The sequence below is a fragment of the Mobula birostris genome, chromosome 15 (genome assembly GCF_030028105.1).
Source record: "Mobula birostris isolate sMobBir1 chromosome 15, sMobBir1.hap1, whole genome shotgun sequence".
Classification (NCBI taxonomy): domain Eukaryota; kingdom Metazoa; phylum Chordata; class Chondrichthyes; order Myliobatiformes; family Myliobatidae; genus Mobula; species Mobula birostris.
In genome coordinates, this window is record NC_092384.1 from 64,611,698 (window position 1) to 64,636,998 (window position 25,301).

Below are 25,301 nucleotides of genomic sequence, written 5' to 3' on the forward strand. Positions count from 1 at the left end.
GTCACTGGCAGCCAACCAGAAAAGGCCCCTTTTATTCCCACTTGCTGCCTTCTGCCTGTCAGCCATTCTGCTATCCATGCCAGTATCTTTCCTGCAATGCCATAGGATTTTATCTTGTTAAGCAGCATCATGTGTTGCACCTTATCAAATGCCTTCTGAAAATCCAAGTAAATGACATCCACTACCTATCCATTGTCCACCCTGCTTCTTACTTCCTCAAAGAACAGATTTGTCAGGCAAGATTTCCCTTTACAGAAACTACACTGGCTTTGATTTATTTTATCATTGGATTCCAAGTACCTCAAAACCTCATCTTTAATAATAGACTCCAACACTTTCCCAACAACTGAAGTTAGGCTAACTGGCCTATAATTTCCTTTCTTTTGCCTTCCTCCCTTCTAAAAGAGTTGAGTGACATTTGCAATCTTCCCGCCCTCTGGGACCATGCCAGAATCAAGTGATTCTTGAAAGATCATGAGCAATACATCCATTGTGTCTTCAGCAATCTCGCTCAGGACTCTGGGATGTAGTCATCTGGTCCAGGTGACTCCTCCACCTTTGAGTTTGCCCAGCACATTTTTCTTTGTAATAGCAATGGCACTCACTCCTGCTCCCTGACACTCACAGACCTTTGGCACACTGCTAGTGTCTTCCACAGTGAAGACAAATGCAAAATACCCATTAAGTTCATCTGCCATTTCTTTGTCCCTCATTACTACCTCACCAGTATCACTTCCTAATGGTCCAATATCAACTCTCACCTCCCTTTTTTTCCTTTATATAACTGAAAAAAACGTTTGGTATCCTGCTTTATGCTATTGGGTAGTCTGCCCTCACATTTAATCTTTTCCCTTCTTATAGCTGTTTAGTTGCCTTTTGTTGGATTTTCAAAGCTTCCCAATCATCCAACTTCCCACTCACTTTTGCTACCTTATATGCCTTGGCTTTTATGCAGTCTTTAACTTCCATTGTCAACCACAGTTGCCTTCCCCTGCCATTCTTCTTCCTCTGTGAGACATATCTATCCTGCACTTTGTGAACTATTCCCAGAAACTTCAGCCATCACCCCCGCCAGTATCCTCCTCCAATCCACCTGGGCAAACTCCTCTCTCATGCCTCTGAAATTCCCTTTATTCCATTGCGATACTGATACCTGTTAGTTATGCTTCCCCCTCTCAAGTTGTAGTCTGAATTCAATCATATTATGAACACTGTCTCTTAAGGGTTCCTTTACATTAGGCTCCCTAAAAAGATTTGGGTTATTACACAACACCCAATCTAAGATAGTTTCCCCAAGTGGGCTCAAGCACAAGTTGCTCTGAAAAGCCATTTCAGAGGCATTCAACAAATTCCCTCTCTTTGATCCAACACCAACCTGACTTTCCCAATCCCCTTGCATATTGAAGTTCCCATTACAATTGTGTCATTACCCATATTACATGCCTTTTCCAATTCCCTTTGCAATCTTAACCCCACAGCTTGGCTACTATTTGGAGGCCTATGTATGATTCCCATAACGGTATTTTTACCCTTGCATTTTCTTAACTCTCCCCTCAAAGATCCAACATTCTCTGACCTTATGTCACTTCTTTCTAAGGATGTAATTCCACCTCTTACCAACAGAGCCACACCACCACCTATGCCTTCCTGCCTGTCCTTTCGATACAAAGTATACAATTTGATGTTGAGCTTCCAACCATAGCTTTCTTTCAGCCACGACGCAGTGATGCCCAGAATGTCATACCGACTAATCTCTAATTGCACCACAACTTCATCAACCTTATTCCGAATGCTACGCACATTTAACTACAACACCTTTAGTCCTGCATTGTTCACCTTTTTGAATTTTGCCTCTGTGGTACAATTTGACTTGTTGCTCTGTCTGCATCTGTACCCAATCATCAGCTCGTCCTTTCTTACATTCATTTTATAACCATCATCTACTTGTAAACCTGCTGGCTCATCCTCAGCTCTATCATCCTGGTTCCCATCCCCCTGCCATATTAGTTTAAACTACTCCCAACAGCTCTAGTAAACCTGCCCGCAAGAACATTGGTCCCCCTCGGGTTCATGGACTTCAGGTTGAGAACGCCAAATCTAGAGGAATTCAATAGGTTGGCAAACCAATGTGCAAAATACAACAAACTGTGGAAATATAAAAAAGAAAGAATTCACCATAATTATTGGCTCACTGTGCAGTGGATCAGAAATGGCGTTGGCAGCACTGGAAAATCCATGCACATGATTACCATTGAGCTGCTGGACCTCCAATGTTTTTTCCACCCACCATCTCTTCACATGGTCAGGGACCTCAACCTTTGGGTGCCTCGACAGCTATTTCTTTTCTCTTATGGGTTGGCAATGCCCTGACTTTTGCAGTTAATTTAGCTCATCATCACTCTCATCAAAAGCTATTATGAGTAAGGCATCCGATAGTCTTGCGCCTAGGAAGTCTTCACTCTCCAGGGCGCAGGCCTGGGCAAGGTTGTATGGAAGACCAGCAGTTGCCTATGCTGCAAGTCTCCCCTCTCCACGACATCAATGTTGTCCAAGGGAAGAGCATTAGGACCCATACAGCTTGGCACCAGTGTCGTCGCAGAGCAATGTGTGATTAAGTGCCTTGCTCAAGGACACAACATGTTCCCTCGGCTGGGGCTCGAACTCACGACCTTCAGGTCACTAGTCTAATGCCTTAACCACTTGGCCACATGCCCACACTCAAAAGCTATTATTTTGAGGTAAACAAGAATTTATTGATGGTATTAATTACAGTGGATTCAAGACAGTTGAGGTGGGTTTTCTACAGCTCCCTTTAGGGAGTGGGCTTCAGGCTGTATACAGATGCTGTATGAGAAGAGTTTTCCTTGAAGAGTCCAACAGACCTTCAGCACTGACTTTTTAGTGTGGCAGTGCATTGTTTTTAGCCATTGTAGGTGACAGGCTGATAGTGATCAAAGAGCAGATTATGGAGTAAAAATCATCAGCATTTGCCATAGCCTGTATGCTGTAAATGTCCCTACAGATGGTCAGAAAGACAATGATAAAATGTCAGGGATGGGAGATTTAAATGAGTTATATGGGGAGGTTTCCCCCCATAGAGGGCAGTGGGTACCTGGATCCAGAGGATGCTTCCTCTGATGGGGATAGAGGGCACAGCCTTAAAACTGCCAAAGTGTGATGAATCTGTGCTGGAGGCCGTCCATGGGTATATTTAAAGCAGAAGTTGATAGATTCCTGATTGTCTGGGGCATCAAGGGATATGGTGAGAGGGCAGGTGCGTGGATTTGAATGGGATCTGGGACCAGCCATGATGAAATGGCAGAGTGGACTTGATGGGCTAGATGGCCTAATTCTGCTCTTGTGCCCTATGGCATTATGGTCTACCTGGAACAAGCTGCCAGAGGAAATGATAGAGGTGGGTAAAACCACATTGAACCTGTCACATTTGGACAGTTTCATGGATGACAGGTTTAAAGCAGGGTTTCTCGACCTTTTTATGCCATGTACCCCTACCATTAACGAGGGGTCCGTGGACTCCAGCTTGGGAATCCCTGCCTTAGAGGAATATGGTGCAAAATGGAACTAGCTCAGAAAGGCTCCGTGGTCCGCATGAGTGGGTTGGGCTGAAGGGCCTGTTGCTGTACTCTTTAACTCTAAGACTATAAGATGCAGTAAAATGAGACGGGAAATCTTGAGCTTGTCTCGCTGACGAAATATGTTGGGTCATGGCAAGCCAGCATTTCAAGCACCTTATCAGAAGAGTTACCCTTCCTACTCTCTTCCACTCAATTGCACTTTACCAGTAGCTGCCCAAATTACTTGGGCTGAAAGTATACATGGATAACTTCACACATCAATACCAAACTGATTCCATGACCTACAGGTTCACTTCTAAGTACTCTACAACTCATGTATCTCAGTATTATTTATTTATTTGTTTTTATTTACATGATTACCTTCTTTTGCACATTGGTGGCTTGTCAGTCTTTATGTATAATTTTTCATAAATTTGTATTTATTTTCTTGAGAAAACGAATCTCACAGTACTATATGGTGCCATACATGTGCTTTAATGATATATTTACTTTGAATTTGTTAATTATAAAAAGTGCCAGGAGAGGCCACTATGAGTTTGGGAGACAGTACTGCAGGTGAGGTAAGAAATGGGTCAGAAAAGGGGGAGGAATCTCAGAGGAAAATACATTCTTAGTCCAGGTCCAGTAAAAGATAGTGAACAAGGACTAGAAAACTGCAAATCATACACCCTTCTTCAGAAAAGGGAACTGGAGTAAACCCATTAATGCAGATTATTCAGTGGAACGGGTCCTAGAAATGATAAAGAGGGTTGCAAGCTTGTAGCTCTCTGAAAACGTCAACACATGTTAGTGAGACAAGGCATTTTGAATGCATTAGCTGAAGCATTGCGTATGAGAGTTAAGATTTCAGAATCTAAATAAAGTTTAATATCACTGGCATATGTCGTGAAATTTGTTGTTTTGCAGCAGCAACGCACTGCAATACATAATAAAATCTACAAATTACAAGTATACACAAAAGGAAAATTAAACTAAGTAAATAGTGCAAAAAAGGGGAAAAGTACCAAAGCAATGTTCATGGGTTCATTGTCCATTCAGAAATTTGATGGCAGAGGGGAAGAAACTGTTCCTGAAATGTTGAGTGTGTGGCTTCAGGTTCCTTTACGTGCTCCGTGATGGTAGCAATGAGAAGAGGGCATCCTGGGTGATGGGGGTCCTTAATGATGGAAACCACCTTTTTTAAGATTCGCCTTTTAAAGATGTCCTGGATATTGGGAAGCCAGGTCCCATAATGAAGAAGGCAGAGTTTACAACTTTCTGAAGCTTTTTCCAATACTGTGCAGTGGCCCCTCCATGCCAGGCAGTGATGCAACCAGTGCTCTCCACTGTACGTTTATAGAAATTTGCAAGCTTCTTTGGTAACATACTCCTCCAAAGAAATGTAGCCTCTGTCATCAAAGTTGCTGGTGAACGCAGCAGGCCAGGCAGCAACTTTGAAGTGTGTTGCTTGAATCTCCAGCATCTGCAGGATTCCTCGTGTTAGCCTCTGTCATGTCTTCTTTGTATTTGTATCAACATGTTGGGCCCAAGATAGATCAGAAGAAATGTTGACATCCAGGAACTTAAAGCTGCTCACTCTTTCCACTTCTGATCCTTCGATGAGAATTGATGTGTGTTCTCTCGACTTCCCCTTCGTGAAGTCACAAATTTTTATATTTTCTAGAAGTCTGCAGATTTCATGCTGCAGCTATACAAAATATTCAGACTGAACTTGGGAGTATTGTGTGTGGTTCTAATCATCACACTATAGGACGTGACAGCATTAGAAAGACAGCAATAGAGATATTACCTGATGTTAAGGGCTATATGTACAGGAAGAAATTGGATACAACGTTTATTCTCACTGGGATGCAGGATGCTGAGATACAACTCTACAGAGGTTTATGAAGTTATGAGGAGTATAGATTGGTAGATAGTGTTTCTTTATCCCCCTGGGCCACAGGTTTTATCTGAGGGGGAAAGATTTAAAAGAGGTCACAAAGGACAAGATTTACCATAGAGGGTGGTAGTTATATGGAAAGAGCTGCTAGAGGAACTGACAAAGCCAGATAAAATTGTAATGTTAAAGGTACCTGTTTAGATATTTGGATAGGAAAGGACATGGGCCTAATGCACGAAACATACATTAGCGCAGAAGGGTTTTATGGGTGACATGGACAAGTTGGGCCAAAGAATACATTTCCAAGCTGTACAACTCTATGGTTCTTTAAAGAAATCTCTCCACATCATGTCACTCATACAAGGGCAAATCCTGCAGCAAAATCAAATATTGAACTATACTTTCAAAAGATGATGTGTCCGAATTTCCCATTTTCTCTCCATCCCGTTAGAATAGATTGATTTTAAAAATATGCACACCAGCAGACACACGCATAAATGAGTTTATTACCAAATTTACAGATCAACTCCAAATTCTAAGCTAACTCTTGAACACACTAAAGCTCATACATGAACAAGTATTAAGAATTCCAGTATAGATTTACTTCCTTGATACATTCATTACTTCCACTTATTTTTCTCGTAGTCCCATTTTGAAGAAACGCCAAGAACTGGGTTCATCCTCATGTCCAACATTCTCTTTGTCTGCATAGCCTTCCATTCATCATCAAAGGTGTGAGGAACAGGTTTATACACTGTGTATAATGAGACACAAATTAGGCCAGTTACATCATTAATTACTTCAGATGTTAAAAAAAACATTAAGCCTTTTGCCCTTTTAGTGAAAAGTTAAATTGTCATAATTGAGAAAGTTAGATATCTCTCTTGGAAGTCAATAACTGGCCATTTTAAACCTGTTTTTAGAGCACTGATCTATCATATTGATTGTCTTTTTGATGGCTTTTGCTACATTAACAAAAAGGACAATTAACAGTTCTACAGCTTATGAAATACAATTATTTTCTGACTTCGATGAATGATGTCGTTTTGACATACTCTGATTAAAGCAAATGCAATTAACGAACTTGCGATCTGAAAAGATTAAAGAATATTTAATCAGTACTTTACTGTAAAGTGTATTTCCTTAAATTTCAGTGTTGAACCTTTCATCCGACTGTTGGGTACCCATAAAACACAACCAATACAAGAAATTATGCTGCATATATAAATACATGATGTCTCATTTAAGGTTTATGCTATTTTTATTTTCCACAGCAGAAGAAAATTCTGGTAATATCACAAATCAAAAAGGCACTCACCAAAATGTCTTTGCCATAGGAACATCAACCCAGTGAAACCAATCACAAAAAAGAGTGCACCAGTAACAGTCTTCCATTCATTTGATGACTTGTCCATCTCAGCATAACTCCGCTGAAAGCGAATGCGATACACTGAGGAAATTAGAAAGAATAATAATAAGAAACTGAAATGGGGGGGGGGGGAGAGCTAAAATTGATTATTAATGAATATGGGAAACACTCAATTGCTTTTAAAGTAGTCTACAATCCTTAAGATTTTATTTTAGGATTTCTGTTGCACTGTATTCCTTTTTCAAAGTTTTAAATTTCAGAATTTATGAACAATTAAACAATTAAAATTCCTCAAAAATAGCCATGTAAATTAGGTTTCAACATATCTAAACCTATTAGTGTATGTGCCAATGAATGAAGATACAATCCAGGAGCATAAGGGGGAAGAGGGGGTAGTATTCAGGAACAGCAGGGATCATTCGGAAGAACACACAATAATTACAAGTTCTTAATTTGTGTTGCAAATCGGGTTGATCAAGCTGATAGAAATTGTCCTTTAGATTCAAGTAGTTGAAATCTGAAGCCTTAGTGCAGTGAGTAATTATTTTAAATTACCATAAACACTGGTAATTGTTCAGTGTATTCTTCAGTCTTTAAATGGGTCCTTATTAAACTATTTGGTGGCATGAGTCAAGAGGACTGATCAGTCATGCTGGTATTAAGTTAGACGTGCTGCTCCACCTGAGCTTGTTAAAAACAAAGTTATCAAAAAAATACAATACCATGCAAAATTCTGAGGATCCCTTGCTATAGGTGTGTGCCGAAGACTTTTGCACAGTACTGTATATTCACCATTGATTTTTATTGCTCATGCAAGGATTGTTTCAAGTTTAAAAATGCTTAAGTAGATCACTGCATTGCCTTTATTTTACTTATGGACTTGTTTTTATTGAATTGACGAGTCAGGAAGAAATGCTGACCCATTCATTTATTCAAATCCAATTACCAGTCATGATAACACATTAACCCAATAATGGAGAAATTAAAGACATTAATAATGAACAATAAAAAACCAAAGACAATAAATATCAGGAAAAGGGTACAAAAATTGGAACACTCCATGGTTTGCTCATTAAAAACATTAGCCACCTGAGGCGTAAAATCCTATAATTTTGTTGGGCAAGAGAATCATGCTTAGTTACATACAATGAACTCTCTCCAAACTCTCCATCAATGGCAACTTTACTGTAATGACATTGTGCAGCATGCCAATCCTCGACTCAAATATCACTTGGATGAGGTTCCATGGAGAAGCTCAAAGCTGCTTACTCAACAAATTTTTCACAATATAAAATCCTTCTGGCCCCAAGAGAGACTAGAAAAAAAATAATGTTTTTAGTTGTATTAAACTAGACTAAACATAAATATGCCTTATTTCCTTATAGCAACTAAGCTGTAGTTTCATGGGGAGGAAGTTGGTTTCCAGTCATCCTCTTGCCTTAAATTCAGTATATCTAATGTCAACAGACAAGGTACACAATATTCAGAATCAGGTTTAATAACACCAGCACATCATGAAATTTGCTAACTTTGTGGCAGTAGTACAATGCAATACATGATAATATAGAAAAAAACTGAATTATAGTAAAATATACATGTATATCAAAGGGTTAAATTAAATAAGTGGTGCAGAATCAAACATTAAAAAAAAAGTATGAGATAGTGTTCATGGTTTCAACGTTCATCTAGAAATCGGATGGCAGAGGGAAAGTTGTTCCTGAATCGTTGAGTGTGTGCCTTCAGGCTTCTGTACCTCCTTCCAGATGGTAACAGTGAGAAGAGGGCATGTCCTGGGTGATGGGAAGGGTGGATGCCACCTTTTTGAGGTACCACTTCCTCAAAGATGTCTTGGATCTATGGAAGCTAGTACCCATGATGGAGCTGACTGATTTGTACAATGCTCTGCAGTTTACTTCGATCCTGTCCGGGCTGTGATGCAGCCAGTTAGAATGCTCTCCACAGTACATCTATAGAAACTTTCGAGTGTTTTAGGTGACATTCAAAATCTCCTCACACCTCTAATGAAATATAACTGCTGTTTTGCCTTCTTTATATCTGCATCAATATGTTGAGACCAGGTTAGGTCCTCAGAGATATTAACACCCAGGAACTTGAAATTGCTCACTTTCTTCACTTCTGATCCCTCTATAAAGGTATATTTAAAATGGAAGTTGATAGGCTCTAGATTAGTCCGGACATCAAAGGTTTCAGGGAGAAGGCAGGAGTGTGTGGCTGAATGATAATAATTCAGCTATGATGGAATGGTGCAGCAAATGTGATGGGCCAAATGGCCTAAATCTGCTCTTATGTTTTATATCAAGTTTATTGTCATTTAACTACATACATGTATATAATGTATATAGAAACAAGACTACATTTGTTTGAACCAGAGCACATAACACACAATAACTTACGAAGGCAAGGATAAAATTTACAGATGAATCACACACATAAATAACAAACTAAAGTGAATTAATATTATATATGTAAGGTATGGAACAGATTAACCAGTGACACTTCAAACACAATGGGCTAAATCATTTTAGTCACTTACATTTCAGTTTCTCTTCACCAGAAAGAGAAACCCAGGAACTCTTCTCCTTCTCCTTCAAGGACTTCTGCTCTCCTGACAGCTGTCCCACAAAATCAAAGGCTGAAAGGGGCTCATCCTTACGGTCAACATATTGTGGAAGTGAATAATCAAATTTTGCAATAACTGTGGAGAGTCAGAAGATGTTGTGATAAAATTCAAAACACTGATACTCAAAAGGGAGCGTACAGCATGAGATTCATCCGACATGTTTTCTCCAGTCTAATGTAAAGTTTAAAATATGCAAAAAAAGCTGCTAGTCATACAGGTGAAGAATGATAATAATGCTACCTATTGGCATGATATAATCTTCAAATACAATCTAGATTGGTCAACTACCCGGGCTGTAATATTCTCCAGTTTTGTTAGTACTACACAAAACTCTACATTGATGCATGCAACAAAGATTAAATTCCAATTGAATAACATTCATAGTCCCCTAGCACGTCAGTCCTTGACCCAAATGAAGGATCACTTGTTACTGAGTTTGCTATTGACCACTTGTTGAGAGCTTGACTGTCCCCTCCCCCCACCAAAAAGATACCTAGGTATTGATCCAAGAGAGAAGCTCTTCAAGTTGCATTTTGGCAGTGAAACTGGGATAGAAAATCAGGACTGTATATATCAACTTTAGTTTTGAAATTATGAAATTTTGAATAGAAATTAACTGCTTAAGAATTAAGAGATTTGGTATAATGTCAAAAAATACAGATATTTGGAGATAATGCTGTTTTATAAAAGCAGACAAAGATTACGTTGAGATTATTATATATGTCAGAGAAACATGGGTTACTATAATTATGCACACCGATGAAATAACTGCAAAAAAACTACATATACCAATTAGAATAGCTCACAATCTGAATGAAGCCTTGAAAGGGAAATCTTACATTCTGCAAGATATTTTATTGTACAAATAAAGAGATTACTTTAAAAGGCATGAGGAACATACAGTATAATTTCGGAAACTCAAATTAAAAGCAGAATTAAAATTGTTATTTAGAAAGGTAACTTTGAGCATTTGGAAAAAGCTGTCCAGAGGAACAATAGTAAATGAAGATTGAGCTAGCGATGAAGACATGAGTTTAATAGCCTTCCTTGATTTTACTTTTTAATTATGAAAATTGTGCATTAGGCTTGATTATTTTATACATGTACATATATAATGTGACAATACAGACAAGGTGCTCATTTATAAATGCATGTAGAATATGGATGCAACTACAAAAAACTTTTGATGCAGAACACTTCAATCAGTTTTGGAACTACTGCAATGGTGAAAGTGGCCGAACTTTATCAACTGAAAGTTTATCAACTATAGCTTCAACCTACAAGTGAGTTCTATGCAATAGGAAAATTAAAAGCTCCTTAATAACATTTTACAGAATAAAAACAAGATCAAAAATGATTTATTACAACAAGATTTCAAACATTTGTTACCTAACAGGACCACAGAAGAGAATAGATCTCTAAATTCAGAATATATCAAATAATACCAAACTAGCATTCTCTACATCAACTCAAATTTAGAAAATCGAACCAGATATAATCACTTTTAACTCACCACGTCCATGAGCTTGCATGCAAACAGTAGTGGAAAGTGCACGCTTGGTTACAAGTCTCAGGGCTCTTGAAACCAACATCCTGCAACATTTGAGCAAAGAATACACGTCAGATACTATTTTCAACTGTCAATGGCAGAAATAAATCACTAATTATTCTGCACAACATCTCAGTTGCAAATGTTATCATTCAAAATTAAATTAGTGTAATGTTGAAATCAAACAAAAAGTTTGAAAGTTTTCAAGTCAGGTTCTGGTTACTTTCATTGATCAATAACTGATCATTCTTATAAAAAGTGAGCAAAACGAACTCCATAGATGATGTCCAATCAAATAACTATTTCTATTGTTATATTATCAATACCTTGATCATTTAAAAACAAATCCAAGGGTCAAATGCAATCACTAACTAAGATAGGCAAGATTTAAAACAAAGTCATAAGTAACCTAAAGGTGGAACAGAATAGGTGACCCACAATACTACAAGCTGCTTTAATTCAGGAAAAAAAACACTATCTGCAAGTTATCCTTTAGTATATTGCCATATCCTGAACTATACATTTATGTATCAAGGTCTTAGGAACAGGATTTATGAACATTTGGTGACGCATAGTCTGATTAGGGATGGTCATCACTGCTTTGTAGGGCAGGTGATGCCTCATGAGCCTGAATGACCCTTTTGAGGAATGAAACGAACTGATGAAGGTAGAATAATAGCTGTGGTGCATATGGATTTTAGTCAGGCACTTGACAAGGTTTCCCATGAAAGGCTCATTCAGAAAGTCACAAAGTAGGGGATCCATGGAAATTTTGCAGCATAAATTCAGAATTAGCAAGCCCACAGAAGGCAGAGGGTGGTAGTAGATGGAGCATATTGTGCCTGAAGGTGGTTGCTGACCAGTGCTGTTTTACAGGGATCTGTTTTGGGACACCTATTCATTGTGATTTTTATAAATGGCTTGGATGAGCAAGGGGAAGAGCAGGTTAGTAAGTCTGCAAGTGACTGGTGGTGTTGCGGATAGTGTAAAAGGTTGTTGTAAGTTATAACAGGGCACTGACAGGATGCAAAGCTGGACTGAGAAGTGACAGATGGAGTGCAACCCGAAAAAGTGTGAAGTGATATATCTTCAATGGTCAAACTTGAAGGCAGAGTACAAGGTTAATAACAAGATTCTCAGTAAAGTGGTGGAACAGAGATTAAAAGTAGTTTAACACATGCGCATTGAAACATAGAATGAAATGTGTTGTTTGCATCAAATCAGTGAAGATTATGTTGGACATTTCCAGCACCAACATAGCTTGACCACAACTCAGTAACCCTAACAGTACATTTTAGGGAATGTAGGAGTAAGCTGAAGCACCTGGAAGGAACCCAAGCAATCACAGGGAGAACGCACAAACTACATACAGATTAAGGATCTTGGGCTCCAAGCCCATAGTTCCCTTAAAGTTGCCATGCAGGTTAATAAGGTGGTTAAGGTGATATATGGTGTGATACCTTCATTAGGCGGAAACTGAGTTCAAGAACTGCGAGGTAATGTTGCAGCTCTATAAAACTCTGATTAGACCACACTTGGAGTATCGTTCAGTTCTGGTGGCCTCATTAAAGGAGGATGTGGAAGCTTTAGAGACAGTACAGAGGAGATTTACCAGGATGCTAACAGGACTGGAGAACATGTCTTATGAGGGAGGAGAGGCTGAGCAAGCTAAGGCTTTTCTCTTTGGAACAAAGAGAGATGAGAGGTGATCAAATAGACTATAAGACCATAAGACAAAGGAGTAGAAGTCGGCCATTCAGCCCATCAAGTCTGCTCCATCATTTTATCATGAGCTGATCCATTCTCTCATTTAGTCCCACTCCCCCACCTTCTCACCATAACCTTTGATGCCCTGGCTACTCAGATACCTATCAATCTCTGCCTTAAATACACCCAATGACTTGGCCTCCACTGCCGCCTGTGACAACAAATTCCATAGATTCACCACCCTCTGGCTAAAATAAAGATGTACAAGAATATGAGAAACAAAGATAGAATGGACAGCTGACACCTTTTTTCCAAGGTGGGAAAGGCTAATGCCAGAGGACACAGTTTTATGGTAAATGAAGGAAAATTTAGTGGAAATGTTGTAGTAGTAAGTGCCTGGAATGTACTGCCAGGGGTAGTGGTAGAGGCTGTTATACTATGGTTTGGGCTCTGTAAGAGTGAAGGGTTAGATTGATCATGGAGAAGGTTAAAGGGTTGGCACAGCGTCATGGGCCAAAGGGCCCATGCTGTGCTGCACAGTTCTATGTTTCACCAAAGACAGAAACACAATAGAACATGCTACTTTATACTGCATGACCTAAGAACAAGCAATCCCTCGACTCAGCTCAGCACTCGAATACTGCTGGCGGTAAATACAGCAAAATCAAAGCTGTCATTACTACCTGCATTACAATTATATATATATATATAATTGTAATGTAATGCAGGTAGTAATGAATTACCTTAGAGAAAGATATATATATATATATATATATATATCTTTCTCTAAGGTAATTCTTAAGGATTAGCATTTTGGAAAAGGCAACTACAGATCAGTAGTAGAGAAATTATTGGAGAAAATTCTAAGGGACAAGATACACGCTAATTTGGAAAGGCAAGGACTTTTTAGGCCTAGGTGGCACTGTTGTGCAAGGCAAAGTTCCTGTCTCACTAATTTAAATCTTTAAAGGAGGAAATTTAGGAGACTACAGGCAGGTGGTAGATTTGCCTCTATACTGTCTATATCAAGGGTTCTTAGCCTTTTTTTTTTAAATGTCCTGGATCAATACCATTAAGCAAGTGGTCCATGGACCCTTAGTAGGAACCTTGCTCCATATGGACTTCAGCACAGTACTTGACCTTTCAGGGTAGGCTAGTTCAGGCACATGAGATCCATGGCAAGCTGATTAAATTGGATCGAAAATTGGCTTAGTGACGTGAAGCAAAGTAAGGTAACAAAATAAATAGTAATGAAAGAAGTTTTTTTTTCATGATTGGAAGGCTGTGACTAATGATGTACCAAAGGATTAATACTGGACATTTGTGTATATATATATATGTGACTGTACAGTGTGGATGATATGAAAATTGGTGATATTGTGGGAAACAAGGAAGATTGTCTAAGGATGTATCAGTTGAAAAGTTAAACAGACCACTGGCAGATGGTAAACCGGAGTTAGGACATGTAAAGTGAATGGATGGGCACTAAGGAGCATCGATGAACAGAGACCTATTATCTGCACCATTTATTTTTGTAACAGTAATTTTCATGTCTTATGCTGTATTGTTGCCACAAAGTAACAAATTTCATTACATATGTCAGTGACAATAAACCTGATTCTGACAATGGGGTTCCAATCCTGAAAGTGGCAACACAGGTGTATAGGCCTATGGCATACTTGCCTTCATAAATCAGGGCAGAGAATTTAAGAGTTAGGGCATTATTTTGCAACCTTACAAAACAATGGTTACACCACACCTAAGAGTACTGTGCAATTATGATTGCTACACTGGAGGAAGGGGGTGATTAAGCTAGAAAGAATGCAGAAGAGATTCACCAGGATGTTACTTGGATCAGATGAATTTAGTTAGGTGGAGAGATTGAATAAGCTGGGTTTGTTTTCCCCAGAACAAAGAAGGAAACTGACAGAAGTACATAAGATTATGAGAGGCATTGTAGGAAGTACCAAAATCAAAAAGACATCCATTTAATGCAAGAGAAATGGGTTTAAAGAGGAATTTGAAGGGTATTTTATAAAGAGTGGTTGACATCTGGAAGGCACTGCCAGACAGGGTGGTGGAATCAGATACTGTACATTTGAGAGCCAGTTAGACTGAGACTTAATAGACTTGAATAGGGAAGGTGTAGGATATGGGATTAGTGTAGATGTGAAGAAGGGTGGGCATGAATGTAGTGGGCAAAATGACCTGTTTCTGTTTTTACAACTCTGATTGCATCTTAAGTACAGTTGATTAAACAGTATGTATGATCTTGCAGAGTAATCTTAAAACCACATACACAAGAGAAATTGAAATTATACTCTGACATTGCTACAAACCTAGATTTTACCCAGAATACTATATCCTCAAAAATGATCATCCTGAGAAATGAATTAGTTCAATTACTCCATTTGCAACTATCATATAATGTACATAAATTACAAGCAGCCTATCATTTTGACATTAAAACTCCATTGTCAAAACAAATTCCAATTTATTAGTTTTCCAAGCTACTAAATGCAAGGCTAATTTTTTTTTTAAAAACGACTTTCAAATTCATGTATTCTCAATAGTTCCAAATACAAACATTGTTCCTATCTTATTAGCCCATGACCATCAAGGGTCGGCTATCTCCCCCACACCCGCGTGAAAATTAAAAGATTAAAACTTTCACCCAGCAATGCGTTCTACCAGATGCAAGGTCAATCAAGGTCACCAAGAAACAAAATTCAATAAAACGTCAAGTCAGCCTTGCCAATAATGCAAGACTATTCTCAGCTGTTTGTTTTATTCCTGCGCGTGGTAAATACGTACAGTATGATCTGTCAATGTGATACACATACAAAAAAAAAGCTTTTTCGCTGCATCTTGGTGCTGAGACAATAATAAACCAATACCCATGTCTCCAGGATGAACTGATAATAAATATTCAAATATGACCAAATTCCTACGATAGGGATACTTCACTTTTTATAGAAATATTTCTACCTGGTTTGTGAAAGACTCGAGGATGGGATGAATCAACCCTCTAGGGGGCCCTTCCATTCTCCCAGGGGCATTAATGTCTCACCATCCATCACCAAACCCCAATGGCTACAGGTTCTTCCCAGACAGGGCCTTTTTTTTTGCCCTCAGGCACTCCCCTTCCTTAATTCTCGGAGTATCCTCCTCCAAACCTCCAAAGCTCTCCTGGCGGAGTTGCCGCAGCAGCTCGCAACACACTCAAGGGCAAGGAGTCCGGTGCACATCGCATCCAGCGGGCCAGTGTGCGGGGCTGGGAGCGGAATGGGTGCGGGGATGGATTAAGAACAAGATGATGGGGAAGGGGCTGGGAGAAAACGAGGTGCTGCGGAGAACGGCGGGGGGGGGGGGTGGCACCGGCGCCATGTCGTTTCTCCCACCGACTCAGGATCCGCAGCGGCGCTCGGAGCCACACCCGACCGAGGTCCCAGCACCTGTCGGCCGGCAGCAGCCCAACGGCACCCACTCACTTGCCAAGCGACGGCGGGTGCACTGACAACCGCGGGACCGTTAACGCCGGCTCCGTCGCCTGAACCTACGGGAAGGTGACGTTAACGCAGCCGGTGGAAGAGGCCCGGTGTGCAAAGCACTGCGGGAAAAGGTAACCCATGGCAACCAAGCCTTAAACTGATGATCTGAGGACTGTCTGCAAAACATTCACTCATACAGGTCGTGTTAGGACTAGAGGCGGTCCTGGTAGGTTGGAATGGTCTGTTATCCTGCTCTAATTTTTATAAATCTCTAAATAATAAAAAAACTTATTCCACTATACATCCATGAAGTAGTAAAAGGTACTTTTTAAAAATATAGTTTTCTTTACAATTATATCCAGGAGACACATGCTAAATCAAGAAAGTTCTTGTACACTTTTCAATGAGCCTTCCCCCCCCCCTTTGTCCTTTATACAGTGAAGATCTCACAAGATTCTTTGTGCTCTCACTGCATGCCCCCCCCCCCGGCTCCCCATATCATCTGAATAGTGTGTCGCCAATGGATCTGAGATTCCCAGCAGCTAATGGGATGTTGCTTTCATTGTCCACCTGGTAATCTCCTTCTACGTCAGAGCTCAAAGTAGAGTAGCTCAGGCTGCACATTGAAATATAGAAAGGCTATTCATGTCGTTTCTAAATGGAACTATCTGGAATAGACATGTGGAAATGTGAGCAGCACATCTGTGCACAGAAGACATGATGGGCCAAATGGCCTTTTCTTCTGCCGTACTGTTATAGAGTCATAAGGCATGGAAACAAGTCCTTCAGCCAAACTCAACCATGCCAACCATGGTGCCCAACAAGTTAGTCCCATTTGCCCATCTTCAGCATTCATCACTTTAAATTTCTCCTATCCGTATACTTTGCCAAATGTCTTTTCATCTGGCTGTATTCATAGGTATTCTTGTATGGTTGAATGACAATCAAACTTGAACTTTTAAATGCCGTTACTGTACCTGCCTCAACCACTTTCACTGGCAGCTCATTGCATATGCGGACCACTCTGTGTGAAGAAGTTACGCCTCAGGTTCCTTTTAAATCTTTCACCTCTCACCTTAAACCAATGTCCTCTAGCTTTTAGCTCTTCTCTGGGAAAAGGACTACGTGCATTCACCATGTCTCTACCCCTTATGATTTTATACACCTCATAAAAGGTTAGTGTGGGCACGTGGTCAAGTGGTTAAGGCATTTGACTAGTGATCTGAAGGTCGTGAGTTTGAGCCCCAGCCAAGGCAGCGTGTTGTGTCTTTGAGCAAGGCACTTAATCACACAGTGCTCTGCGACGACACTGGTGCCAAGCTGTATGGGTCCTAAGCACCTATTTATACTCAAGCCATTGACCCTCATTTGATTTGTAGCCTTTGCCATTCAGATGCTCATCTAAATGTCTCTTAAAAGTTGTGAGGTGTAAAAGTTGTAAGGTGGCTTGTTCCAGGTTCCAACCACACTCTGGATTAAAGCATTCTTCCTCAAGTGCCCTCTAAATCTCTTACTTCTTTGCTTAAATCGATGCCAGCTGAACTCAGACAACTCCATGATTGAGTAAAGTTTTTATTATCTACCCTCTCTATATTATAGACAGGTCACCCCACAGCCTCCTCTGCTCCAGTGAAAACAAACACAGCCTATCCAGTCTTCTTTGTTTCTGAAATACTCCATCCCAGGAAGGCTCTTGAAGAATCTCTTCTCCATCCTCCAGTGCAATTACATCCTTCCTTTAATGTGGAGATCAGAAGGAGGGAGGAGAAGATGGCGGCGCAACGCAGCGCGCGCGGCCATTCCGAATGAATATCAACTACGTGTAACTAGGGGTGCCGTGCACAATCCGGATTTGATGGAGACAGCCGTGAGAAGCGCAGAGGAACATCTGGAGTAACTTCTGAAATGCCTGCTTCGCTGTCGCTGCTACTGTGCAATCGAGAATCTCCAGAGACGAAGGTCCCAAATCCTTGGCTTTGCCCATTGCCTGTTGCCGGGGTCGAAGCGCTCAGCAGAGATGGTGCTCGGTGTCGAAGAGGTGGTCGGAGGCTCGGAGTTTTCGGACGGACTCGGAGTCGGACTGTGGTCAGATGCTTCCAGGATGCTGCATTGGCAAGTTGGTGGCGCTGGAGGTTTACCGTCTGCGTGAGATGATGGGACTTTTGAGACACTTTGAGACTTTTACTGTGTCATGGTCTGTTCTTATCAAATTACGGTATTGCTTTGCACTGTTGTAACTATATGTTATAATTATGTGGTTTTTGTTAGTTTTTAAGTCAGTATGTCATGTGTTTTCATGATCATTCTTGAAAATCATTGTATCATTTCTTAATGCATGCATTGCTAAATGACAATAAAAGGGGACTGCATGTCCTCATAATCATAATAATCATAATAGAATTGCACACAGTACTCCAGCCGTGGCCAGCCAATGATTTATAAAGTTGTAGAGTTTCTCTCTGTACTTATGTTCTATGCCCTAGCTAATTAAGCATACCATACACTTTCTCAGCCATCTTATCTGCCTGTGCTGCCACCTTCAGGGATCTATGGACATAGCTAAAGAAATGCAGGTGTAGCTCTGTTGTTAAAAAAAATTAAATCAGATTCTTAGAAAGTCACGACATAGGATTGGAAGAAGTAGGGACTTTGTGGGTCGACTTAAGAAACTGCAAGGGTAAAAAGACCCTGATAGGAGTTATATACAGGCCTGCGAACAGTAGCTAAGATGTGGGCTACAAATTACAACAGGAAATAGAAAAGGCATATAAGAAGGTACTCTGACTCCTCATCTTCTTTTTCTCCTTTCCTGCCTAAGGGTCTTGGCCTGAAACGTTTGCTGTAATCTCTTCCATAGATGCTGCCTGACCTGCTGAGTTCCTCCAGCATTTTGTGTGTGTTACTCGGTGTTCCAGCAACTGCAGATTTTCTCCTGTTTGTAAAAAGGGCAATGTTGCGATACTCATGGGGGATTTCAATTTGCAGGTAGATTGGGAAGATCAGGTTGGTACTGGATCCCAACAGAGTGAATTTGTAGAATGCGTATGAGATGGCTTTTTAGAGCAGCTTGTGGTTGAGCCCACTAGGGAACAGCAATTCTGTCTGGGTGTTATGTAATGACCCAGATTTTATTAGGGAGCTTAAGGTAAAGGAACCCTTAGGAGAGGTGTTCATTATATGATAGAATTCGCCCTGCAGTTTGGGGAGAAGCTAAAATCGGATGTATCAGTACTACAGTAGAGTAAAGGGAATTACTGAGGCATGAGAGAGGAGCTGGTCAAAGTTGATTGGAAGGGGACACTAGCAGGTGTTGTAGTGTGGATGAAATCATCGGAGAGACAGAGTTACTGGTAGATACAAAGCAGCTTCTTTATTCGACACAACAAGGTACAGCAGGCATCATACAGACGGAGACGCTTTCGGTAGAAAGGTCTGCTAGCCCAATGTGGGCTCGATATTTATACACTAAACACAAAGGCAATTGCTACTTAAAAGGTTATAGACAATGCTTACTTTTGAAGCTACCTACAAACATCACACCTTCTGATTTAAAGCTTTCCTTCCGACGCCAACATGTCTGGGTTGGTATCCACAGCCTTTAGGAATGCAAGTTAAATCCACAATACATTTATTTGGCATTTTACATGCTACATAGAAGACAATTAATATTTATAAAGTATAGATAATACTGTCTTCGAAACTACAGCATCTGGTCAAACTACGGCACCAGAAACATCTGGTATTCACACCTTTTTAGGAAGCGCATTGTTGTGGACTCAATCCACAGTACCTTGTCAAATAGAAGTCTGGTGGCCAAAGTCATTTAAGTGTAAACAAATCATCTACCCAAAAAAACTCACTCTAACAGCAGGGATGATGGCAGAAGAGCAACGGCTGAGGTTTCTGGAAGCAATTCGGGAGGCACAAGAATGATACACCCCAAAGAAGAAATGTTCTAAAGGGAGGATGGGGTAACCATGGCTGTCGAGGGAGGTCAAAGACAGCTTAAAGGCAAAGGAGCGGGCATATAATATAGAATCAGGATCAGGTTTAATATCACCGACATATATCATGAAATATGTAAAATTGGCAGCAGCAGTACAATACATGATAATATAGAAGCAAAGTAAATACATGTCAATTATAGTAAGTGTGTACATGTATGTGTGTGTGTATATATGTGTGTGTGTGTGTAGTGTTCATGGGTTCAATGCACATTTAGGAATCGAATGGCAGAGGGAAAAAAGCTGTTCCTGAATCATTGAGTGTGTGCCTTCAGACTTTTGTACCTCCTTCTTGATGGTAAAAATGAGAAGTGGTCATGTCCTAGGTGATGGGGGTCCTCAAAAATGGATGCCGCCCTTTTGAGGCATTGCTCCTTGAAGATGGCTTGGATAATACAGAGGTTGGTACCCATGATGGAGCTGACTGATTTTACAAATTTCTTTAGCTTCTTTCAGTTCTGCGCAATAGAAGGGTCTTGGCCCGAAATGTCGACAGTACTCTTTTCCATAAATGCTGTCTGGCCCTCTGAGCTCCTCCTACATTTTGCGTGTGTGTTGCTTAGCTCTATATAATGCTATGTACATGCAGTATATTGTTCTTTGTAGTGTTGTACTGTGAAAGCAGATTCACAGTTTTGGTGAGTAAGACAGAAAACACTGATCATGAATAATGTCGCGCTGATACGCAACGAGTGAAAGCAACACACTGAGTCAAACAGGGTCTGGTTGAACTGTTTACTGTTTAAATCCGCGCGTGCTTAAGTGCCCGCTCCCAGCATATCCCGCTCTTTGCGGGGCGGAAGTGACGTCGGCTTCCGGGTCGAGGTCTGCCCCGCACTCAGAGCCCTCTCGGTTGCCACTGGCTGCAGACTCACCCACGACTGCTGTAGCCAGTTTGCTTGCCGCGTGGGCAAGCCGCCACATGACCCTCCCCCCCCAGAAATGGCGCTAGGAGGTGCAGAGGCCACAGCCTTCACACTGTCAGTTCTTATAGGTGGCCAGCCTAGTCGTCGTGGGGGTGGCACGACAACCAGGCATTCAAGGTCTAGATGTGCCAGTTTGAGACAGTCAATGGTAAAAATCTCTTCATGACCGCCGATGTCGAGAACGCAGGTCGTCCCATTATGGCGCACCACCTTGTAGGGTCCTTCGTATGGTCACTGCAGGGGTGGTCTGTGCGTGCCTCGGCGAACGAAAACATACTTGCTCTGTTGTAAGTCCTTGGGCACGAAAGAGGGTGTTGTTCTGTGATGGGACATCGGAACTGGGGCAAGTGTTCCAAGCCGCTCCCGGAGTTTAGTTAGGACCGCCGTAGGTGTGTCCTCCTGGCCACTGGGTGCTGGCACAAACTCACCGGGAACTGTGAGTGGGACACCGTAAACAAATTCGGCCAATGATGCAGCCAAGTCCTCCTTGGGTGCCGTGCGGATGCCAAACAGCACCCAGGGGAGTTCGTCAAACCAGTCTGGCCCTCGGAGGCGTGCCATCAGGGCTGACTTCAAGTGCCCGTGGAAACGTTCCACCAGGCCGTTAGACTGCGGGTGGTAAGCAGTCGTTCAGTGGAGCTGGGTTCCGAGGAGTTGTGTCAGTGCAGACCACAAAGCCGATGTGAACTGCACACCCCTGTCTGAAGTGACGTGGGCTGGGAGTCGGAACCGTGCCACCCAGCTGGTAATCAGAGTTCTGGCGCATATCTCTATGGCCATGTCAACGAGTGAAATAGCTTCTGGCCACCTCGTGAACCTGTCCACCATGGTGAACAGGTATCTCGCTCCTCTCGAAACCGGCAGTGGGCCGACGATGTCCACGTGGACTTGTTCAAACCTCCTATGTGTCAGCTGGAAGAGTTGCAGTGGGAACCTTACGTGCCTCTGGGTTTTGGAGGTTTGACAGTGCATGCATATCCTGGCCCAGTGCCCGACCTGCTTGCGTAGGCCGGGCCACACAAACCTGTCTGCGATCAGCCGGATGGTCACCCAGATGGAAGGGTGGGCTAAACCGTGCAAGGCGTCGAAAACGCGGTGCCTCCAAGTAGTCGGGACAATGGGCCGAGATTGCCTGATGGACACATTGCAAAGGAGCTCATTACCTTCGGGCCCAATGGGTATGTCTTCGAGGCAGAGTCCTGAGACTGCGGTTTGGTACACCGGCATCTTGCTGTCCAGTTGTTGCGCCTTAGCAAACGCCACATTATCCACCCCCGGAGACAGAGATTGCACTGATTGGACGGAGGTGCGTACAGCGCGTCAGCTACCACGTTATTCTTCCCGGAGATGTGCTTGATCGTGGTGGTAAACTCCAAGATGTATGACAGGTGGCGTCGCCGGCGGCCCGACCACGGGTCTGACACTTTGGCAAACGCGAAAGTGAGGGGCTTGTGGTCTGTGAAGACCGTGAACTCTCTCCCTTCTAGGAAGTACCTGAAGTGCCGGATGGCAAGGTACAGGGCCAGCAGCTCCCTGTCGAAAGTGCTGTACTTAAGTTCTGGGGTCGTAGATGCCGGCTGAAAAAAGCGGGTGGCTTCCACTGGCCGTCGATGAGCTGCTCGAGCACGCCGCCAACTGCCACGTCGGAGCCATCCACAGTGAGGGCAGTGGGGACGTCGACCCGAGGGTGGACCAGGAGCGTGGCATATGCTAGTATGTTCTTGGCTTGTTCAAAAGCCTCCGTCGCCTCCTCTGTCCAGGTGACCTCTTTGACCTTGCTGGACATCAAGCCGAAAAGGGGCCGCATGATCCGAGCCGCTGAGGGCAGGAAACGGTGATAAAGGTTAACCATCCTAACAAATTCCTGCAGGCCTTTAACAGTGCTGGGCCTGGCGAATTGGTGGATGGCCTCAGCTTTCGCCGGCAGAAGAACAGCTCCATGGCGGTCGATCTGGTGTCCCAAGAAGTCGATGGAGGGTAGGCTGAACTGGCACTTGGCGGGGTTGATTGCCAGGCTGTAGTCGCTTAGGCAGCAGCAGAGCAGGCGTAAATGTGCTAGATGTTCCTGGCGGGAGCGGCTGGCAATAAGTATGTCATCCAGGTAGATGAACAGAAAGTCCAGATCTCGCCTGACTGCGTCCATAAGGCACTGGAACATCTGCGCCGTGTTTTTGAGCCCGAGCGGCATCCTGAGGAACTCGAACAGGCCAAAGGGGGTAATGAGGGCCGTCTTGGGTCCATCATCCGGGTGGACTGGGATCTGATGATCCCCTCGGACCAGATCAATCTTCGAAAAGATGCACGCCCCGTGCGGGTTGGCCGTAAAGTTCTGGATGTGTGGTACCGGATAGTGATCGGATGTGGTGGGGTTGTTCAGCCTCCTATAGTCACCGGACGGTCTCCGCCTTCCCGTGGACTTGGGCACCATATGGAGTGGGGAGGCCCACGGGCTGTCGGAACGCTGCACAATCCCCATCTCCTCCATCTTCTTGAATTCCTCTTTCACAAGGCGGAGCTTGTCGGGCGGTAGCCTGCGGGCCCGGGCATGAAGGGAAGGTCCCTGTATGGGGATGTGGTACATCACGCCGTGCTTGGGGTCTGTTGAGGAAAACTGCGGCGTGATGATAGATGGGAACTCCGATAACACTCTGACGAACTCGTTGTCGGAATAAGTGATGGAGTCCAGCTGCGAGGACAGTAACCTGGCCTCACTGAGGGAGAAAGTCTGGAACGTCTTCACATCGACCAATTGTCGTCCCTTCAAATCCACGAGCAGGCAATGCGCGCTGAGCAAGTCCGCACCCAGCAATGGTTGTGATACTGTGGCCAGCGTAAATGTCCATGTAAAGCGGCTGGAACCGAACTGCAAGGGGATGGTTCTTGTGCCATAGGTGCAGATGGTGCTGCTGTTGGCTGCCGTAAGTTCCGGTCCTGTTCTTCTAGTTTGGGTATCGTGGCTCGAGGGGATAGGACGCTGATTTCTGCCCCCGTGTCCACCAGGAATCTACGCCCGGAGTGCTTGTCCCAAACATAGAGGAGGCTATCACGGCGACCAGCCACCATAGCCATCAGTGACGGCTGGTCCTGGCATTTCCCTGGAAACAAGCATGGCTGTTGGCAGCGGCAGGCCCTGGAACCCCCACCTTTGATGATAAAAACACCAAGACTCAGAAGTGGTGCCGTCCCTTGGTGTGGGTGTTACGTGCTCCGCTGCTGGGGTGTGGGAGGGCTGGACTTTCGGCTGTGCCGCAGCACTAATTTCGATGGTGGTTCCGCCCGGCAGACACCCTGCGCGGGTCTCTGAAGTCTTCATCTGCTAGCAGGAGGTGGATGTCTTCTGGCATTTGCTCCAAGAAGGTCTGTTCAAAAAGCAGGCTAGCCTTATGGCCATCTGCCAGCGCTAGCATGTCGCTCATCAGGGTTGATGGCGCGCCGTCGCCCAGGCCATCCATATGCAGTAACCGCGCGGCCCGTTCGCAGCAAGGGAGGCCAAATGTGCAGATTAACAGGGCCTTGAGTGCCTCCTACCTGTCTGTTGCAGAAAGTCGATAACGCGGCCTGCTGTCTCCTGGTCGAGGGCACCCACCACGTAGTAATACCTGGTGGCGTCTGAGACAATTTGCCTGACCTGAAACTGGGCTTCTGCTTGCTCGAACCAGACCAGGGGTTGAGTGGTCCAGAAGGTTGGCAGTTTAAGGGAAGCTGCATTCTGCAGAGCCGAGTCATTCATGCTGGGTCCAAATGCTGTTGGACCATCGGGGTCACCAATGTGGTCGTGCTGATATGCAAGGAGTGAAAGCAACACACTGAGTCGACCAGGGTCTGGTTGAACTGTTCACTGTTTCAACCCGCGCGCGCTTAAGTGCCCGCTCCCAGCATCCCCTGCTCTTTGTGGGGCGGAAGTGATGTCGGCTTCCGGGCCGAGGTCTGCCCCGCACTCAGAGCCCTCTCGGTTGCCGCTGGCTGTGGACTCGCCCGCGACTGCTGGAGCCGGTTTGCTTGTCGCGTGGGCGAGCTGCCACAATAAGCATATTAACTATTTACTTACAAACAGTAAAAGATTCGACCAAACATCTGTTCCCTCAAGTCACACAAACTACAAAACTAAATATTCAACAAACAGATACTTAGTTAAAAGC

At 43.1% G+C, this 25,301-nt stretch overlaps 1 protein-coding gene across 3 annotated transcripts; it reads right to left on the reverse strand.

Moving 5' to 3' along the window:
* Nucleotides 1–3,934: 3,934 nt before the first annotated feature.
* Nucleotides 3,935–16,364, reverse strand: cox4i1 (cytochrome c oxidase subunit 4I1). Of its 3 annotated transcripts, none has more exons than XM_072279927.1 (5): nt 16,302–16,364; nt 10,999–11,078; nt 9,399–9,560; nt 6,794–6,925; nt 3,935–6,229 (listed from the first exon to the last, which is right to left on the reverse strand). In XM_072279927.1, exons 2-5 carry the CDS (start codon nt 11,075–11,077, stop codon nt 6,096–6,098), a joined length of 507 nt encoding a protein of 168 aa, XP_072136028.1. In that variant the 5' UTR covers nt 11,078; nt 16,302–16,364; the 3' UTR covers nt 3,935–6,095. The 3 variants fall into 3 exon arrangements, with proteins under 3 accessions (XP_072136028.1, XP_072136029.1, XP_072136027.1); XM_072279928.1 differs by lacking the exon at nt 16,302–16,364 and adding an exon at nt 15,730–15,751; XM_072279926.1 differs by having other exon boundaries at nt 3,936–6,229; nt 16,233–16,364.
* Nucleotides 16,365–25,301: the final 8,937 nt, after the last annotated feature.

What these genes read in the sequence shown, in the direction of transcription:
- cox4i1 (XM_072279927.1), bottom strand. Translation starts at nt 11,077, where the DNA reads ATGTTGGTTTCAAGAGCCCTGAGACTTGTAACCAAGCGTGCACTTTCC. An exon ending in CATGCAAGCTCATGGACGTG is followed by an intron (nt 9,561 to 10,998) that starts GTGAGTTAAAAG and finishes GACTCTCCACAG; the next exon opens with TTATTGCAAAATTTGATTAT. An exon ending in TGGTGAAGAGAAACTGAAAT is followed by an intron (nt 6,926 to 9,398) that starts GTAAGTGACTAA and finishes TAATTTCCTCAG; the next exon opens with TGTATCGCATTCGCTTTCAG.